This window comes from Cuculus canorus, chromosome 1 (assembly GCF_017976375.1).
Source record: "Cuculus canorus isolate bCucCan1 chromosome 1, bCucCan1.pri, whole genome shotgun sequence".
Lineage (NCBI taxonomy): Eukaryota > Metazoa > Chordata > Aves > Cuculiformes > Cuculidae > Cuculus > Cuculus canorus.
Genome location: NC_071401.1, coordinates 74,878,115 through 74,899,701, shown reverse-complemented (window position 1 = coordinate 74,899,701; position 21,587 = coordinate 74,878,115). Strand labels below are relative to the sequence as shown.

General features: G+C 36.1%; 1 protein-coding gene across 12 annotated transcripts in view; it reads right to left on the bottom strand.

The window, feature by feature from the left end:
• Positions 1 to 21,587, bottom strand: part of STS (steroid sulfatase) — a 105,092-nt gene that overhangs the window by 13,110 nt on the left and 70,395 nt on the right. For all 12 annotated transcript variants that reach the window (XM_054061571.1, XM_054061545.1, XM_054061581.1 and 9 more), the window contains 2 exons: positions 19,293 to 19,452; positions 15,433 to 15,554 (listed from right to left, as the gene is read on the bottom strand). In XM_054061571.1, the coding sequence (XP_053917546.1) occupies positions 15,433 to 15,554; positions 19,293 to 19,452 (282 nt within the window). The remainder of the gene's footprint in view (positions 1 to 15,432; positions 15,555 to 19,292; positions 19,453 to 21,587) is intronic.

Here is a 21,587-nt window from a genome sequence, read left to right as displayed (position 1 = left end):
CCTCTTAGGACTTGTTCTCCAGACCCTTCACCAGCTTTTGTTGCCCTTCTTTGGACACACTCCAGCACCTCAATGTCTTTCTCGTAGTGAAAGGTCCAAAACTGAACACAGTATTCAAAGTGTTACAGGTTTCTGTACAATTTCTCTGATAGACATTTTCACTGCATGCTACTATTAAGACAAAGTCTGGTGACAAGGAATGAGGTTTAATGATACTTAATGAAGTCTGTAAAGTGATTTTGGGGAAGGACATCTATGCTTCCACATTAAGACCTGACCCAATCACCAATAACACTTACCCGTAAAAAAGAATAAAAAGATTCTCAGAGACCTGATAGCTTACAGACAAGGTAAATGACTGTTTTAGTCTTCTGTTAAAGGGAAAAGTGAACAATCAAAGCAAGTGGCAGTTTCTTAATTAAATTTTAAAGATCTTTATGCCAATGTAACTCAAATTGATATCCTTATCTCATCCATGTTTTTCTTTTCTGACGATTCTTTTCAGTTATTTCACAACACCGGTACCTGGATAAAATGTCATTCTGTACTACAAAACCAATTCACTTTGTATTTTACTACACAGTCTAACCTGGCTATCCAGGTTAGACTGTCAGGCTATCATATTTGTAGATAGGCCCTTATTTGAACCTTTGTTGATTTAAAAGAAAAAATACATTAATTAAATGACATGACACTAATATTTTCAGTCAACTTCAAGAGACTCCCATGGTGTCTCTTGACATCCCTGACACTGAGCAAAATATTAATGTTTTTCACATTATGAAAAAGGCAGCAAGGCATTTCTAATGTTAAATTCAAGGTAATAGGACTTATTGGTCATTACTATGTTGCTACTCAGGATGCAATTTGACAATCTGGTCATGTCACTTAATTCTGGATCACTGCAATGTGGAGTTCTTTGTGTAAGTTAGTTACTAGTGTATACTGATCTGCTTCTTACCTGTGTTAGATGTTGGCTTTAGGGTGAGAATTCTGCTACTTTCTCTTTAGATGAGGCTCATTAGCTCAGGTTAGTTCAGTGGTAGGTGTTTCCATTCTAATCTACATGTTCTCCATTACCACCCTCAGAATTTGATAAATTTTATAAAACAAAATTTGATAAAATTCTGAGGTGTCAAGAGCCTTGAGGACACCAAAGAACATTGCTGGCCCTGTGCACTAGGGCAGACCACCATCCATGCATCCTGCTCATGGACCAGGATTCCCACATCAGTTCAGCCTGAGGTCATCAGCTCCTACCCGAATGGTGCTGCAGGAGTGCTAGTTCCCTGTCCTGTCTCTTGGTGGCCCTAGGTTGTAGCCTTTCTTTCAGCTCTATCTGTGCTCTCATCTCCTCCTGCTCTTGATAGGACTTCCTGGATGAATCACCACTTTGACTAGTTGGGTATTATTGGCGGACCTTGTTATCAGCACCTAGCTCTGCTTACTTTGCTTGTGTTCTGGAAGACGGTGCACTGTCAGTATAGACTCTACCGGTGCTGGAGTCACTTTTGTTGGAGTCATTTTTAGAGTGAAGCATCATACCAAGTTAGGGTTGAACTTCCCATCTCTCTAACATTCTCTAGTCTAACTTTAATTTTGCTTTCTAGAATCAAATATCTATCTACTAGGTGCTCCTGTTTATGAAAGATCGCAGTGTTCATAGACAGTGTGGTAAACATCTCTTAGGTGTATGTAGAACTTACATATTTAACTGATGTGTCCAGAAATTACAGAGAGAGTTTTGCCTTCCTTGTTCATATATGTTACTTCTGTATACTTATTTTAATGAGTCTTACTAATCTTTACTGATCATTCAATGACCTTTGAAATATAACCACTAACTACAGTACATCTGTATTGACTCTGCCTATGTGATGTCTGTATCTTTCTTACTTGTAATCAGGTTCCTCTGTTCCAGTTGTAGCAAATAAGAACAAAAGCTCATTTCAGATATTTCAAATTAATTGTCTTTTTGTCATCTAATTCATCCCCCTGCCACTGCATGATTGTTCCCTACAATCTATTTTTTAAGAGTTGTCTTGATGGATGGTGTCTTCTATTGTAACTTTTGTGTTACTATCATTCATTTCAGGTTTTTTTTGGAAGATAAAGACATTTTATTGGCACACTCCTTTCACTTAGTGTGCTATCTAATAACTTTTTCAAATACAAATGCTTCACGAACTTTTGCTGGAATTTAAATAATTATTTTGGTAGAGAAGATTGTCTCAGAGTTCATTTGGGTTGCCCCATCCCTCAACTACCTTTTGTATTGTCTATTCTAAACACCATTTCTACACTTTTTCTAGAATTGTAGTCCACTGATGTGAACATTAAAGTTCCTGTGAACTGAGAGGATGATTTCACCTTGTTTGCCTTCAGTTCAACCAAGTATTTCTTCCTTAGTTTAAGAATACAAGTAATAAACTCATGCTTGAATTTAGCAAAGTACAATGTAATCTGTGACCGAAGCTGCTGTGTTCTCAAGTAATTGTTTAAGGATCTACATAAGCTCCTCAACTCCTATCAACTCTCCTACTTCAAACTATTTGAGAGAAAAAAGAGAGCAAATTATTTTTTTCAGCTATCTGTGCCGTTGCTGAATAAAACAGTTAATAAAAACTGCTTGCTTTCTTTGTTGCACTGATGCATACACCATGAGTGTTTTATTTAACATTGTTTCAAGGTCTGAGGAAGACAAAACCCAAATCAAGTTTTCCTAAGTCTAAGACAAGTGTCCTGTTCACTGGACAACTTCAACTTGTACAAAAAACAATGTTCACCATTTAGATCTTCAGTCCTTTAAGATTAAACCCCTATCTGCTTAGCAACATCCTCTAGCTCCAAACATAAATTCCTCCACTACTCAAGTTTCCATTGGTAGAACCTTGTTGCTTTTTCTTCTTCTGGCAGCTACATGGATACATATACATGACATGCAATTTAGTATATCCAACTAAGTCCAGATGTTTTCGAGTTATGTGGTGCATGGACCTGACTACAGTGTTTTTAAACAAAGTCCTTTCCACCTTTGGGCCTGCTGGAGAGATTCAGCAGCACTGAATAGTCCTACACAATATGTAGATTGCTCAGCTGAGATGTAATTGGCACTGGAGTGACTCAAATTCAAACTAGAAGAAAGCAGCAACAGAGCTATTAAACTCCAGTCGTTGTTCTGTCTTCTTACACTGTTATGTGTAAAAAACCACAAAATTGCTAGGATTTCAGGCAATCTTTGATCTCTCTCTAAAAGTAACTATAATCCAGAACCTAACTAAAAACTTTTAGACAGTCTTTTTCATGGGCCATGAGAGGTGGGGTTTTTGACTATTTTCCCCATGATATATGAGTGATAAAATGAATTATGACTTTTTTTTCCCTTCTGATCCCTGAAGCACAGTTGAAAAAAGGTGGATCATTGCCGTAAATGAGGTGGCAGAGACAACACTAGCTTTCTTTGGCTTGATCTACCATTTTTATTTAACTATATAATTTAATGTAATAATTCTAGCATGCATAAAAATTTCTTTGAAGAGGGTACTTATGTCACAAACTTAATCCACCATTTTTTAATTATTTTGGCACTACTACAGCTTTGTTAAGCAATGCAACTACAAAGAAGAATTAAACAAAGACAGTCTCATCTTTGAGCATGAAATCATACATCTTTTTACTGGTCTAAGAGTATGTTCCCATAGATTATGGCTTAGTTTAATGGTTTTAACCTATTGTTTTAGGAAGAAATATAAATAAATAGAATATAAAACAGTTTGCAATCTAAAGTCATTCAGCTAAACATTGTACTTCTTCAAAACTAGTGAAAGTGCTTTTGGCACTACATGACAAGATATAAATTTTATATATGCCCTTACTCCTCACCTCAGTTAAGACTGATGACAGCACTCAAAGGATATTGTGGAATACAAACATCTGCATACTAGTAGTTGTTTTTTTAACCTTACCTTCAATTTTTAATTCATAGTTCTGCAAACTCAGTTTTCATCTTTCAATTCTAGTTGGTTCCTTTGTCAAAATACTCTCTTAAGGATCTGTGAGAATAGTAATAGTGAAAGGAAATACCAGGAAATACTTTTCTATTGTATTCACCACTGTGGCTTCTTCTTCTTCTATGTATTTTTATGCTGTTCTCTACAAGGCAAGTAACCATACACACACTCCTCGTCTGCTGAACTGGAAAAGAAAATGGACTACATAAATGATTTTCAGTTGTACATCAGCTTAGCTTTAGTATTCAGCAGTGGTTTGCAGTAATCCATTCTGCATCATAGCATACTGCATTGCTGAATGTGCCTCAGCTTAAACTCTGTTTCTTTACTAATATTGAGACAGTATTCCTAACTGAGGTCTTGGCACTTAGGCTGTGTACATACAAAGAAATCTGAAATTCAGTTAGGATTAGAGATTAGGAACCCTCTCAATAAAACTGCATTCAAATGGAAGTTAAGCCAGGCAGATGGACTTGGTAAATAATTTTCCTATCACCCAAATCCTCAGCTTCACTTTGAAAGATTTTCCTGTCTTGTTGAATCTCAAAGATCTGTCTAGTTTTAACTTCAGAACTTTGGACCAGTACTATCTTCTTGTCTACCTAACATAAAAAGTCCAGAACTGTAAATGTAAAAAGGTTATCTGCTTCCACAACCATCTCTCCAAGTACACATCAAAATTTATCAGAAGAGGAATAAAATGTTTCTATGCAGATAGATGACACAGCCATGTAGATCATCAAATGACTACAGAATGCAGACAATTTAAACGTACCTAAAGGTGCTCCTCTCCCTGTCTGAGACACAATGGGTTCTCATACACCTTGTCAGAAAATGTAGCAACTGAAATACAAAATCTCACCGTGAATAGGGATATGGATATATCTGAGGTCAATTTAGTCCACAAAGGGAACAAACTGCCTGAAACTGGTTGGGAAAGACCAAATGCAATTGTCATATGAACGTCTTCTTGTGTGTCTAGGTAGAGATTACATTCATGGGCTCTTCCAAGCACTGAGATCCTGTGCTGGTTTTGGCTGGGGTAAAGTTAGTCTTCTTCGTAACAGCTAGGGTGAGGCTCTGTTTTGGATTTCTCCTGGAAACAGTGTTGATAATTCTGGGATGCTTCAGTTATTGCTGAGCAGTGCTCACACAGAATCGAGACTGTTTCTGCACCTCATACCACACCCCAAAAGTGAGTAGGCTGGCAGCACACAAGAAGCTGGGAGATGATGCAGCTGGAAGAGCATATAAAGTAGAGGGAGATTGGCCAGGGGGCTGCTGCTCAGGGACTGGCCGGGCATTTGTCAGTTGGTGGTGAGAAATTGCTTTTCATTTTAATTACTTGTATTTCTTGAGGTTTATTTCTCTTTCCTTTTATTATTTTCCTTTTGGTTACAATTTTTTTATTTATTATTAATAATAATTCCAATTATTAATATTTTCTTATCTCAACTTATGGGTTTTCTCACTTTTACCCTTACAGTTCTATTCCCCCTCACCATGCTGGCAAGGGAACCAAGAGAACAGCTGTGGTGTTTAGTTGTCTGCTGTCTAGAGCAGTGCTGAATTAACTGAAGCAGATGGAATAAACAACCTGTATTCTTGTACAACTTTTTGCAGTTCAAGTTGCTTTTCTATCCACTGAGTGATTGTTCCCATTGTCTGCGAAATGAAACTCAAGACATTTGTGTTCAGTACTTGCTTTTGTGCTAAGATTAGCCTATTAATGGACTTTGCAGATTTATCCTTCTGAAAATCTTGCAAACTGTCAAAGTATGATATTCAGTAAGATAATTTTATTTGCAGATTTTGCTAACTTTGATAAACTTACATGTCATAATCAAATTATTTCAAGTGTCACAATCCCCTTTTCATAATGTACTTCATTTTACTACAATCCATATTCCAAGTACCATAATGCATTTTCTACAACTAAATATAAACTAAAGATTACTAATAGTTTTTTGGTACTAAAAAGATAAAAATAGACAATGAGAATCAAAATAATGCATGGAGCCTCTAAGTTTTCCTTCAAAGTTTAAAAGTGACCAGTGCAAACAGGACTCCAAACAATCACATGTGCTTTCTACATTTGATTAAAAAGGTCAGGTAACCAAACCATCAATTTCAGCATGACACAACAGCTATATTTTTTCTTTCCCTCATTCACTTGATTCTAGCTTTAGTCTTCTTATGCTGACGAGCTCTGTTAGGATCAATTCTTCCAGATGATATTTAGGTGTGTTAGCAAAATCCAAACTTTTATGGCAAAATTTCCCTCTCAGCACAATTCAAATCATCTTCACTCCTATGAAACATGTTTCTCCACACACGCACAACCTCATGTCTTCATGGTATATATATATATAAATAGTCCTTATGGATGAAACTGATTTTGTCTGGAAAAAAAAGTTTTGTTTATCTTTGGCTTTCTTCTAAGCTGCTTTTTGAAAACTAACCTGGATACTCACGGCCTCCACTTGTTTCTGAATCATAAGGATATATGCTCTTAGAGCCTCTGGCTACAGCTGAAAATTGGCTTTTGTAGCAACTGCATTGTTTTTAGAATCCAAAAAACATTGTAAGCTATAAATACTACAAGCAATTTACCACTCAATATTATAGAACTGTCAGTATCATCCTCTATAAGCTGCAACCCACAACTTCAAAATTTTATGTAATACTCCAAAAATCAAAATTAAGTTTGGGGATTAAGCTCTGAAAAAAACAGAAAATAAATCTGTCATATTTTACAGATATAGATAAAAAAAAAGGGATGAGCTTTCATGCAAAAAACCCATTTTGTTATTGTCTAGGTTAGGTATACTGCATAAAATGGAGAGAGAAATGCTACGGTAAATTCCATTTTTTATATAAATGCCTTAATATCCACAGTCTATATACTTTAGGCAGGAATTGCATTTTTCCCCTAATACAACATAGCATTGTCTAGAATAAAAAGTAACAGGTGATTAAAAGCAAATAGGAATGTAGTTGCAATGAATCCCCATTTGCAGGGTGAATATAGGGATAATTTGAGATACAGAGAAAAATAGTAAAGAAAGGGCTTGAACGTGCCTCCATGGCTAGCTGCAGGGGAAAATGTGGATCTACCCCCAAGTTAGACTAGAGGATTTGCAGTTCTAAGACACAGTGGCCATGAGGAACTAATGAGTCCTAATTTTAGTGTTTCCCATAGCATTCTAGGATTGGTGAAAAAGTGTTTTCAAAAGAAACTCCACAGTGCTGAGACACCATTTTTAGATATTTTGGAATTGGAGGTGGCATTTTGTTGAAAAAAAAAAAAAAAAGAGAAAAACGTGTGAATTAACTTAAACTCAAACCTTCCAAAATGACAATTCAATAAGGAATGGCTAGAATAGAGAATTACATTTAGTTAGGAATCAGTAGCAGCGCAATAACCAAGATGTTGTTGAGCCTAAACTGCAAAGCTGTGCTGGCTAAATGGTTTTGAAATCAAGAACTGATGTTAAGGTAACAGTAATGCTTTTAGGACTGAGATTCAATCTCTGCTTGTCACTGAATGGGATAATATGGATAGATCAGAGCTACAGAGTGAAATTTCGCATTGAAGAGCCCCTAGATAATATAATTAAGTTAATCTTGAAGACTCTACTGAGTCTTAAAGGCTCTTCTCTTCTCACTGAGCAAGTGAGATGATTGACAAGATTGTTTCTGTGATATCACACCATTTCAAAATTAATGTACAACAGACTGGTTGTAAGGTTGTAAATGAAAAATTAGCATACCGTTGGTAAGGACAAAATTATCTTATGGAGGACTAACATTTCCTCATACTGAAAGAGTCAGCCTTTCTATATTGCACTGGTGCTAATTCTAATTACTAAAGTATCATGAACTTAATGATTTTTTATTGTTGACTTTTAATGTTGTGACTGTATCATACCTTCTAACTTCTCCTTCCTACTATGAATGCTAGAAAAATATTTTGCTTTTAAATGCTAGTGTTGAAGAGGAGTGGGTGAGTGAGTCTCACGCGTGTTTGCATCAGAGTCCCACATCTAGGAGACCATGGAGTCAATAAATATATATGCATTATATTTACTACTCTGATGAATATGTCTGAACTGCAGGTGAAGAATTATTATCAATAAATCATTGGTTAGATTTTCAATAAATCATTGAATAAATGTGAAAAATCTCATGATGTGTAGGAACTTGTTCTATACTACTTCAAGGACTTTGCATTTCTACTAATACATCGCTGAAACAACTATGACAAAAATTATTAGTGAAATGCAGCCTCTTTCCATTTAAAAAAATATTTATACAAATCCAGCTACAAAATCTGTAGAGAACAAATTTCTTAGAGAACAACAAATTGTTCTTAGAGAAACAAATTTGAAAAGCTATGTTTTTTCTGCCTTTTAATATAGATTGAGAAAAGTCTATATGTCTTCACAAAAGATAGTTGAAAAATGTAATGAATTATGCATCCTCTAATAGTTTGAGACCAAATAAAAATCTGTCCAAAATTGACAGGAAAGTCACTGCTCGTACTGAGGCATGAGCTTTTTTCAGGCGGACTTTTACGCTGATTATTCTGGTTGTGTTGGCTTTCTAAATTACGGATCAGGACTTACGTTCAGAAGCACCTACACAGTACAGAATTCACATCATCCACAGATGCACACTGGTCTCCAGCATATTGTCCAAGTGCACTCACCCTCTGAGAACCCACTGTTTTCTTCTATATTTATTTTTTTATCTTTCATGGAATAGTCCTTTAAAGCGTACTGAAAAGTCATCTTGCTCTTGACAGTCAGTTTTCTAGGGAATTTCTCTATACAAATACTTCATTTTCTTAGAGTAATAGGATGTCAGAGGTTGAGGGACACAGAGTACTCTGTGTGGGTTGCACATACATTAACTACTTTCCTTGAAGAAGATTGCCTAAGACAACATATGCCATTTGAATCCGATTTTAGAATTAGGATGAATAAGCACTATGTTCTGAATGTAACAAGCAGAATGCTGCAGGCTCAAATCCAACAGTGAGTTAAAGATATTTTTGGAAGTGTAATGCTCCATAAATTGTTAAAGACCCACTTTTTATGTGACTTAGTAAACTGAAATCAATTTTTGAAAGTTGCAGTGCATTCTTATCTATTCTTTTATGTAGTTGTTGTTATTTATATTTTTTCTTCTAACTTTATAAATAGATAAAAAGTTATCAGACAGTTGTTCTAACTCAGATATTTTTTCTATTTAAGTGTTAGCTGTGTAGTATGCAGAGAAAAAATCTGAAAGATTTTTCTTTTGTACTGTCAGAAGTGCATGACATAATATATGACAGCAAGCCATTCAAGCTAATGTTTAAATAATACTGAACTAGCTACTTTAGATGTCTTTTCCTTTATATGATCACTGAAACCTGTCAACCTCTCTCTGTTCACTAAGAACATTACTAATTTAGGTCAGGATATCTTAGGTTCAATAGACTAGCATGTTATGCTTACTATTTTTATATGAAGAAAAAGAACCAAGATATGGTTACTGAAAGTATATGTGTATGTCAGTGTCAAAAGACGTTTACCATGGTCTTTCACTGGAGGAATGGCTCTCTGAGACAAAAGTGTTCCTACATCAATTTTACTATGACTAAAGAAGTCTATTCTTCCTACCTAGAAAGCAAAACATTTTCCAACAACAGGAAAATCTTACTCCTTCAAATGCTGATCCTTTCTTTCTTTCTTTCTTATCCTTTCCTATCTATTCTTTCCTGAAAAAAGACATGAAGTTGGTATGATAAGATTTGATTAAGGAAAATATATTTCTTTGTAAGAAAGTAAAAGGTTTCCTTGACAGCAGTTATAGTCACATGGTGGCATTGGCTCTCCTTTTGATAATGCTGTGCAAAAGAAGAAGGTTCTGGATAAAACTTCTATTAAATTTACTTTCCTTTTGGATTTCTAAGCAATGAAAGCAAGTTAATATAACTGCTGGGATTCTCAGGATCAATGTGAATCCTTACTAATCTGTAACAGCATCCTCCAAGTCCTTTCTTCACCAAAGAGAAAGTAAGTAAAACCTAAATGGAAAAAGCTCCTTAGGGAAACAAGTAAAGAATGAAAAAAAGTTAGGCAAGGCTAAGGGTTCTGCCAGTGGATCTACTGGGTATGACAGGCATGTCCTATTGTTTACATATGAAGCTAGTACAGCATTCATTCACTGTATGGCAAAGAATACAATGAAAAAATTGCTCTTCTATTACTAAGAAAGTAATGAGAAGGAGGGTGGGAAACCCATTTACAAGAAAATGTATGAATTGAAATTTCCTGTTTATAGAGAAAATAGAAGAAATATTAAAAGATACCTCTAACATAAAAAAAAAAATCTATATCTATAATACTTTGTACTTTAGAGAAAATAGAACTATTAATTTACTTCATGGACGCCTGAATGATCATATTTCTTAAAAGCTCCAAGAGGATTGAACAAGAAAGGGTTGGCATTTTCAAATAAAAGTATATTGACACCACTTACACTCCAAAATCTCTCTCACATACAAATTAATTTATTTCCATTTGCTACTGACAACCACTAGCATCGACTACCCTCATATTGAGAACGTGACTCTAGAAAAAAGAATTTTAAGCTGGTTCTATAGAACTTCATAGAAGTTTCTTATTTTTTGCTACCTGCCTGGTATCTGTATTACTGTTTCTCAGGAAAAAATATTTTGTTTACAAGTTAGCATTCTTTAAGCATATGCATTGTTTACAGTTTTTAACTATTAAGACTCAATGCGATATTACCAAGAATGAAGCTATGAATGGCACTGTAAATAATGCAAGCCCTTTTTATTAATAAGGTAGCCCTTATTATCCCTTAAGATATGCCTATCATAATCCTTTCCCGAGGTAAGGAAAAGTTCAAGGTATTCCTTTTCTTCCTTTCATTTCTTCAGAAATACATCATATTTTAATTCCATTTCACAAGAATGGCTATACTGTCTCAATCAGAAGTTACTAAAAAATGGCCCTTCTGTGCAGAGTTTTCCTCTTTTATCCTCTCTTTATGATGACTCCAATGTCTTTAGTCAAAAAGAACCGGTAGGAACATATCAAAGAAAAACCTTGTGCTGTAAATTTATCTTACACACCTAATCTGAAAGCTGCAAACCAGAAAATGTTCCTCTCATTTTCTTTCTGTTTGTTTTTGACCTGAAACAGCTGATACTGCAGGAAAGGATAGATGCATGATTAAGAAGATCCCCTTACCCCTAGTCAAAAAACCAAAATCTCTCTCACGAAATACTGTAGACAGTTGGATGCTGGAGGACATTGCAACAGTCAGGAATCACAATAGATATGTATTCTACAATAACATAGGAAAAAAAAAAAAAAACCTGATTGGTTAAATTGATGGAACTATTTTCAGTAATTGCAGAAGATCACAACAGACAAGAAATTCAGATTAAACACTAATTCAAATGTATCCTATTTGTCAAGTGAGGCAAAGTGGAAAATTTCTATGTAAAGTTTTTCAGTGAACTTCTCCTTCCTTTAAAAGTCATTACTTGTGCATGATAAGGTAGTTTGATTCTATCGTCTACTGTGCTTCAATTTAACTTGCCATAGCAAGTCTCATTCTTTTTTGTTTACTGAATGACATTTCCACTGAATAATGAAATCCATTTTGAAATAGAAAAGGTGAAGTGCTGCTAGTATAGTCCTTCTAGCATTTATCAGAAACATTAGTTTATTTTTAGATAATAGTACCAAAACACTGTGAAGATTATTATTTCTTTAGAGTACAGACTCTATTGCGTTACATTTATCAATGTATATTACACAGGATTACAATATATTTCCTCCTTATCAAATGAAAATTTTGTGCACAATCAGAGAAGTCTGAAAGATGCCATAGCTCCATTCAACTGTAGATTTGCTCTGTATCTGGTGAATTCTTTCCTTATAATTAAGTTGTCATAGCAATGCATTTTTAATAGTACTGATTCATATGCCGCCGATGTTCTGGAGATAGAGTTCTCCATGGGTTTTTAGTATTCAGTTATGTTAAATTATTAGTTTAGTAAACATACAAGTGCTGGTCTACTTGCGCTAGCAGAACAACATGTGATCAGAGTTAAATTAAGCCAGAGCATAATCTGACATACACAATTAACAGAAAGCTACATAGAACTTTGGCTGGCTCAGAACAAGAACGCAAATGCAAATCCTACACCTGCTTTGTTTTAAATGTAGATGTTTAATGATTAAAAAACCCTGGATGATTACACAATTCAGGATTTTTTGTCCCAAAGGTGTTGCTTTCCTGTGTTGGTATTTATATGGTACACCAAGCAGCTGTGGAGAATAAGCATCGATAATGGGAAATCATAGTATGTTGCTGACTCTGTACGAGCATGTCTTCCTCTCCATATTTTAACAAATCAATTAAATTACACTTATTTATAATGTTTCAAAATAACAGGAAATCATCCTCCAAGGACTCCTCATGGTTGTTTCCAAGGCACGTAACAAGTGATAACGAGTGGTAACAAGTATCATCATGAATGAGCCTATGAGAGGGAGACGCAAATCATGAGTAAAAAAGAAATTGCTTGATATTTCATTCCTTTTTAATTCAGAATGTGTGGATTAATGTGCATTATTGTTTAGCATCAGGCAAAATGTAAATTAATCAGAGAGATGTTGAAGAAAACTGTGTTAGCTTATTATCTGTGGCTAAGAAGGAGAAACAAGGGTAGAAGAAACAAAGACTTATTTCCTCATGTTTCTTTACAAAGGATATGGCTTCAGTTTTGAAGTGCTTGTTGAGAAGAGCATTACATGGCACACATCCTCCTTCCAAGGGTTGGTGAAGGGGAAATAATATTGTGAATGCAGCAACTGACCTAACTAATATGTCTTAATGAAGATGTGTACAGATATGAGGAATACTTAGCCTCTAAATAAAGAGGTGTCAAATGGTAGTTGTTCACTCTGGAGCTTCTAACCTTCTCTAGATGATGTGATAAACACACCTCCTTAAGTCAAACTTTAGATGCTTGCAAGCAAAGGAAATGTGTGGATGTACTATAAATTTCACATACACTAAATTTACCTGTTTCATATATATAGCCTAGGAGTGAATAATTAATTTTTTTTTTCTTTTTTCCCAGACTGAAGCACAGTGGAAAACTAACAATGGCAAAGAAAGTTACTAAAGGAACCATGGAGTCAGGGCAACAAAGTACTGAAGAACTTTTGCTTCCCTCTCACTTCCTCATATATTTGTTTTTCCTTAGGATCAAATCTAATCCTACACCTCCAGTATCTAGGAAAAAATGTGGAATATGCAACCTGAGGCTGACATATAAACTAAGACATCCTAGAAAATAAATACAGTAAGAAATATGAGAATATATGCATTAACAAGTACATATATGCACTATGTGCGTTTTACCATTTATTTTGAATGGATTGTACTTTAGCTACTAAATAAATAGATAGATAACAATTTCCTTTGCAGCTGTAAATGTTCTAGTTGTTGCTGCTTTGTTCTCAAAAAGTTTCCAAAATGAATAGAAATTGTAAACTTAATGAAAGGATCAGCAATCTATAACGCAGTCTCAGAACAGTTGGACAATTAGGTCCTTAGATTAGCCGTAAAGAGCAAGCTATGGTGGAAGGCTAGAAGACAATAATACTCAAACTAGTAATTTAGTGCACGTTGAACTTATCAGTTGCTTCATATAGAGATGCTGAGATGTCAGAAGAAAAACCTACGATACTCATTTTTCCACATGAGTACTCACAGCATTGTGGATAACATCAGGTGTGTTTAGCTGTAACACAAGTATATTTACCTCAACAATAACACATGGGAGAGAGATAAACAGGGAAAATCCTTTAGCTGACTGCAACAAATATCTTTTCAAATATGATTGCATTGTTTACATGGATAACGCATTTTTGAAGATCTGAGATTGGGCGAATAAGAGAGATGATGTTGAATACTCTCAGGGGACTGGTACAAAAGAAAGTAGAGAGGAATATCTGGCTGTCACCTACTCTTATACTGCAACATAGGCTGACAAGGTAGTATATCAAAAACCCTTCCATACAAAAACCAGCCCATTGTTATGAACATGTTAAAGCCATGTTCTGAATGGGCTTTCTCTTTTGATTGCCTTGGAGAAAGGATAAAAGGAGAATCACAATCTACATTGTTGGCCCTCAAGTAAATACAATAGACTAGTCCCTCACCATGTACCCCCTTCATTTATCATTAAACACCCCTTCAGTGAATAACAAGGCAGACTTTCCTCAGACAAGGGGTACTTCATCTTTCAAAGGTGTATGTTTGAGAATAACAGCTTCTCTGCTTGCCTATAGCTCTGCCTACTCCCTTCCTCATCATGACACAGAATAACTTCATCCAGCCTCAGATACAAAATTGTACTAGGTTACCACATCTTCCAATTGTTTTTTCCTTCCTTATGTTTATTTATCAAATGCAAGATATATAGGCAAATAAATTTTATATTTAATATTTTCCCTTTTCCTAGCTCAAAGTCCACGGTAGGTACAAAGTCAGCCCACAGATGACCAAGAAGACAAAGTTTTCAATTAATTTTAAGTTTACACGTTAAGTGTTATGCAAGTCCTTTTCCAACGTATTTAAACCAAAAAGTGCTACGCTAAAGTTTGTTTAGGGTCATCATTCTGAAGCTGTAACACAAGTTATCGAGTGTTAACTGACATGAGGCAAATGTGCATTTGACTTCATCCAACACAGAGAATTTCATAGAAAGGGAAATAGGCTTTGTTTAACGTGGAAGTCATTACCACAAACTGGGAGCTATTAGTTAAAAAGGTGCAAATCAGTGGGAAATTATTTTTTCCTTGGCTTACCAAGTGAAATTGTGTCTTTCATAAAAAGCATGCAAAGGGATACTATAATACTGCATTCATATATCAAACAATTACAAGTTTGACTTCATGATTCTCCTATACTTTCCTATCCCAATAATAACAATGGCCCGGCTGACAACATGCATGTGTTGTTATTCAGCAAGCCACCCTATTACCTGCACATTTTTAAAAAGACGTAATCACGAATCTTGACTACTTCCTTCTGCAACACAGACTCTCAGGCAAGTTTAAAAAACCCCTTAGTTTCAGATACCATATTGTGTTTGTATTGCACTGATATGCAACATTAATGCATAGCAACAAACTAATCCCAAGAGTAAAATGGTGACTAGGTGTGTTCTAGCAAAAAGAAAAGTGAAAAGGAAGGAAAAAAGCTAGACACTTTAAAGAATTTATTTGTTACCACAGCCTAAGGCCTTTTGCTGATTCTTTTCAAGCTGCAATAAAAATTATATGAAATATTTAAAACAGGAACAGGCAAGTTTACTTACTATTTCTTGGATGCCAGCGCACTGCATTTAAATATGCATTACAGTAATGGAAGAGAAATTCATGCTTGGATCGCGTAACTTTTCCTTGAAGTAAGGGCATCAGATCATGTCCATCAATAATTCTGAGTAAGAAAGCATTTCAAAATCAGAACAGTAACCCAAACCTCACTTTACTGATAAGATAGTATAACTGCATTTGTACTGCTTAAAAAAAATAAGTCTTTATGGCCACCTCCAGCTGGCGAATTCAGAGAAAAGTCTTTCAGGTGCTTTCCCCCTTTGATTTTTACCTTATTAAAGAAAACATTAATTTCACACTTTGCTATTAGGAATCATTGTTTCCTCGACTCATTTTTATCCTTTTCCTTTTTTTTTTTTCTTTTTTTTTGGAGACAGTGACCAGACATACTTAATACATCGCTACCACACAGTCCTCCAAGTATACTCGCTCAAGCTGTTTATGAGGAGTCTGGGCAATGTAACCCTAAACCAAGAGAAGTATATATTGTGCTATGTTAGCATCTCCAGAATTAATTGCAAGAATTCAGTCCAGCAAATTATGTATGACAGAATTTAAGGCAGAACTAGTCATTTCAAATATGAAAATGAACTTTGGGGTTGTTCAGCCTTGAGAAGAGGAGGCTGAGGGGAGACCTTATTGCTCTCTACAACTACCTGAAAGGAGGTTGTAGAGAGGTCGGTGCTGGCCTCTTCTCCCAGGTGACAGGTGATAGGACAAAGGGGAATGGCTTCAAACGGTGCCAGAGGAGGTTAAGACTGGACATCAGGGAAAAAAATAAAAAAATCATAGAAAGGGTCATCAGGCACTGGCAGAGGCTGCCCAGGGAGGTGGTTGATCACCATCCCTGGAGGCATTCAAAAGACAGGTAGACAAGGTAGTCAAGGACATGGTTTAGTGGCAGATAGGAATGGTTGGACTCGATGACCTAAGAGGTCTTTCCCAACCTAGTGATTCTATGATTCAATGACCTATGTTCACATATGTGTTTATCAACAACATACATACACACACCCCCCAACACACAGAGATAGACATATACAAAAACTCTCTAAATGCTACTGGACAATTTTGATCATGCTTTGAAGATGTCAGTCAATTTACTCCAAAATGGAGTTATAAAATAAACAAGGCATTTAAATGTTTCCATAAATTAAGCTTTTGAATTGTTGAAATCAGCTGGCGGAGAGAAATCACAAGCTGCCTTTTTGACCTGGCGTGAATTACAAATTTTACAAGAAGATTCATAGGAAATTACTTTTTACTGATAACCAGACTGGTAGGCAATTCTTTTTCAAGCATTTTCAGCAACATCTCATAAAAAACTTTTTTGATGTATAAAAATGTCTGTTAATTTTCATGACCATGAAAAAAAAAACCCAACCCATTTCACATTGGTGTAACTACTAAAAGATAGATACTTATTTCACTTTTTTAAGCCATGAGCTATGCATGACTACAAAATTCTTGGCAGCAGTTGTATGCAACAGCACTATTCTGTGCAGTACATTTCTCAAAGGATGGGCTGGAAAGCATCCTGGAATTCCTAAGGGTCTGTTTTCTGCGCATCATTTTCTGTGGGGTCTGTTGAATTAGAGCCTTTCCCACTTTGAATTTGTCATATTTCCTTGCCTAAGTAATGCACTCTGGTCTTGCCCCTGCAAGCTTGTTCATGATGAAGCTGAGAGCAGGACAGATACACATGTATTGTACACTTTCTGTTCTATAGCCAGCTGATGTAGAAGGCGTCTCAAATGATATGGAAGTTGATGTGGAAGGGGTGTCTCCAGTACTCTTACATTCTCACAGCTGCTATTTTCAGGGGGATATATGAGACTTCTCTTTCTGATGACTTATTTTTCTTCTTTAACTAGGAGCACCTCCTCCTTTCTTTTTTAACTTGCTCCATCCCAGTGACTGAATACTAATCATATTAATTTATCTTATTTCTTAGGAAGAATTCAGTGGAGTGATAGGAATTCAGCTGCTGGATTAAAAATGCTTCAAGCTAGTCCATGACTTACCATGAAGCATAATTATGGCATCTAGTCTACACAGAAAAGTCAGAGTGGAACAACCAGAACGTGGAATTTACACAAGTATATTGGGATTCTTATTAAAGAGATCAAAATAACTCACTTGAGCAATATGAAAACAAAGTGCATAAGATCTGCTCACATTAAGAACAATCTGAATGGCTTAGCTTCAACAGAGTTGCTGCTTGAAGGGGATGTCTCAGGATAAGCCTGACTAATTTTTCATATTTTGCATATGTCCTGCTTTGTCATTTCCTTCAAGCATTCAGTGAATCATCATTAGCAGAGCATCTCTGTTTACTACTGGGTTTCCCCATGAGGATTCTGGAAGCTTTGTGCTCAAAAGTTGTTTGCGTATGGTAGATGTGTTCAAAGCATATGCATATCAGCAGTTTCTCCACTTAGTAGGGATGGAAACACAGTTTAGGTGGAGGCACCTTGCTGCTGGAGTATCTCCTTAACAAGACAAAGCACAAGGATGTAGGAGTGTCAATAAAGCACTTTATGAATTTTAGAAGCCTGGTGGATTTTCTTCTTAGGCAGCAAAACTCTGTAAAAGATTATTTTCACTAACTTAGTAGAGATCAAAAAAAAAAAAAATCCCTGAAAGAAAAGCCTAGTTGGCAGTTGGATGTGTTTTGTGATACAAAACAGGCCAAGTGCAAGGTCCTACACCTGGGTTAGGGGAATCAATACAGGATGGGGGATGACATGATTGAGACCAGCCCTGAGGAGAAGGACTTCGGGGTGCTCATTGATAAGAAGCTCAACATGAGCCACCAATGTGTGTTAACAGCCTAGAAGGCCAACCATATCCTAGGCTACATCAAGAGAAGCGTGGCCAGCAGGTCAAGGGAGGTGATTCTGCCTCTCTACTCTGCTCTCATGAGACCTATGAGACCCTACCTGGAGTATTGTCTTCCGTCCTGGAATCCTGAACATGAGAAGCACATGGAACTGTTGGAACAGGTCCAGAGGAGGGCTACAAAGATGATCAGAGGGCTCAAGCACCTCCCATATGAGGACAGGCTGAGAGAGTTGGAGTTGTTCAGCCTGCAGCAGAGAAGGCTCCAGGGAGACCTTATAGCAGCCTTCCCCTGAAGGGGGGTACAAGAAAGCTGGGGAGAGACTATTTACAAGGGCATGTAGTGATAAGAGGAGACGGAATGGCTTTAAGTTGGAGGGAGTAAGGTTTAGACTAGATATTAGGAAAAGATTTTTCATGATGAGAGTGGTGAGGCATTGGAACAGGTGGCCCAGGGAAGTCGTGGCTGTCCCATCCCTGGAAGTGTTCAAGGCCAGGTTGGATGGGGCCTTAGGCAGCCTGATCTGGTGGGAGGTGTCCCTGCCCATGGCAGGGGGGTTGGAACTGGATGATCTTTAAGGTCCCTTCCAAGCCAAACCGTTCTATGATTCTCTGAAGGTTGAGCTCATAAAATTTAAAATAATTTACATTTGCAGTTCTTTTTTCTACCATGTTCACTCATGCCTTTTCTGATACATTTGGGTTTGCTTTCACTAAACAATTCTAGCACTGATTTGAGAGCATGATGGTCTTGGTGGTATTCTCTTATCTTCTCATTGCTTCACGCTTGTTATGCAAGTTAAGCTGCATCTATGTACAATGTCTCTGTAAAATATGTCAGCATGAAAAGAGTCAACATACTAATGTAAATAATGGCAAAAAAGTGCTTTTAAAATCTAGTCTTTCCTTTTAATTCTCACCCTTATCTTAATAGAAATCACCAGAATGAATAAAATACTCATGAGACTTTCTCTAATACAGAGATAACTACAGAACATACCTGTCAGAGGGTAACTGTGCCTTGGCAAGTTTGACTATGGTAGGAAATATATCCATGTTACTTGTTGGCTCATCAATATAGGCACCGGCCTGTATCACTCCAGGCCAACAGAGAAGCCCTGGCACACGAATACCTCCTTCCCAGTTCATCGATTTTCCACCTGGAAAATGAAAGTTTTGTTTGCTAAGAAATCAGTTTCTTCTTAGAAAAATACCCCCTGCAAGATTCAATTTCCAAATATTAAACATTGTGTAGGTAGAATCTTATCATTAGATTTCTTCATCCTTATTTTAATTTGCTAGGTTTAGATTTTCCACCTACAATCAGTACCTTTCTCACAGTAGTAATATGTATTAGACACAGCTTATAAAATGTATTTAGTTCAGAAACAAAATTAAATAACAGCTGCAGGAGATAAAAAGGCATCTTGCAGGAGTCCTCATATAGAATTTGGTCTAGATAGTGTGTCACACAGCTATGTGAAGATATAACTAAAAAAGAATCAAAACCAAAGTGAGGTATGCTTTGATTTCTGAGGTATGAATCCAGAGAAGATATATGATATTTTATGAAAAATGGTGCTTAAAGACTTTAAATAGAAGGAAGTACTAATTGAAGTATGTTACTGAATTCTCCAACTCAATGCATTAGGATGAATTCACTCATAGATCTCAGGATGCTGTGAGGAACTTTACATTCTGGTAAAAAATTACAATATTTCAAAACAAAAATCTAAAGAAAATGTAGATTTACATTTAAAGGTGTTACTTGGTGACGTTTAAAACACCCATCACTTAGCAGAATGTCTGCTAAGTTCACCCAACAGTACGCTGATTAATTGTTAATATGGTTGAGTCAAGATAGTGTAGATGTCAATAGACTGTGTGCATCTTCTGTAGAAAAGATGACTGTATCCATGTACCACAGTCATTAGGATTTTAAAAGATTGGAGGGGATTATATATTACCTAGGAGGAAACTGTCAAGATTAATAATCAGAGCTATGGTTCACAGAAAATCGTTAAGCAGGAGCAGTTAAACCTGAATAAAAAATAGAAGAAATGGATAAGGCCATAAAATTACAGATATCCTCAAATTACAGTATTTTTCAGGGAACAGTTATGCCAGGGAGATTATTTAGTTCATGAGCCAGATCCTAATTCTGCGCACATATCACAGCAGCTTGTTGCCTGGACAGTATGAATAGACAGAAAAGTCTAAGAGCTGATCTACACCACAGGTAGCTTTAAGCATCAGACTTCTTTTATTTCTGTATAGCTATCTCAACCTAGTAACAGCGCTAGTGAGACTGTATTGTTTAAATAAATTCTCGTTTCACTGTTGCATCCTGTGGAATCTGAAGACAGAGCAATTTCAAGGTGAATCCCATCCCCACACGTTGCATTTTTTAAAACCTAGATATTGGATCACTTTCACAGCCCCTAGGTTCACTGTATAATTTTCTTAAATCACTATAGAGCAGGACAGAAATCTTGAACATTATCCGAGTACAAAAGGAACACTCACAAACTCTGCCTCCCTGCTATGAGGTACAAAAAGCAAAATGGTCTATCTCTGCACTTACTCTATGAAGGAGTGGCTGTTATTTTCCTTTCAAAAAACTAATTGGAGCATAATTTTTTTTATATTTCTGGAGGTTAGGAATAGCAGGGGACCAGAGCAGGAATTACAGGTCATTGCAGAAGATCGTCTTCTATTATCTATGCCTATGTGGTGTTCAACTTTATTTGAATTGTGTTTAGTGACATCACTAGATGTGCTTAATGCCATTATATGATCAGAAATCCCATGATATAGTCTTTAAAACTACAGCTGTTAAATGTTTTTCAAGCTGCGTGCATTCCTTTTTTTCCTTAAAATATAAATTAATTTTCTTTGCTTATGCTTGAAACACAAAGCAAACATCCAAATGGCTAACATTAGAAGGAAAATTTTAAAATCCACAAAAGGGCATTATTTACAAATAATGACTGATATTTCAGGATCTGACTCATTAGTTTTAAATTTTACTTGCCTTTGACAACAATGAAACAGGAAAAGACAGCAACTTAGCAGTCTGTATTCCTGGCAAACTGTAGGCAGCCTAGCTATGTATTATTTTTACACTCTTAAAGTCTTCTGCAATTATTTTTAAAACAGAATAAAACAGCCCAGGCTGTATATTCATGCTTAGCTTTCTACACTTTCTGTGTATTCCACCCTTCAGTGTTAAATTGAACAATAGCTTACATTCACCTTTCCTGAAAAATCTGCAGGAGCAGGCAAAGTACAGACA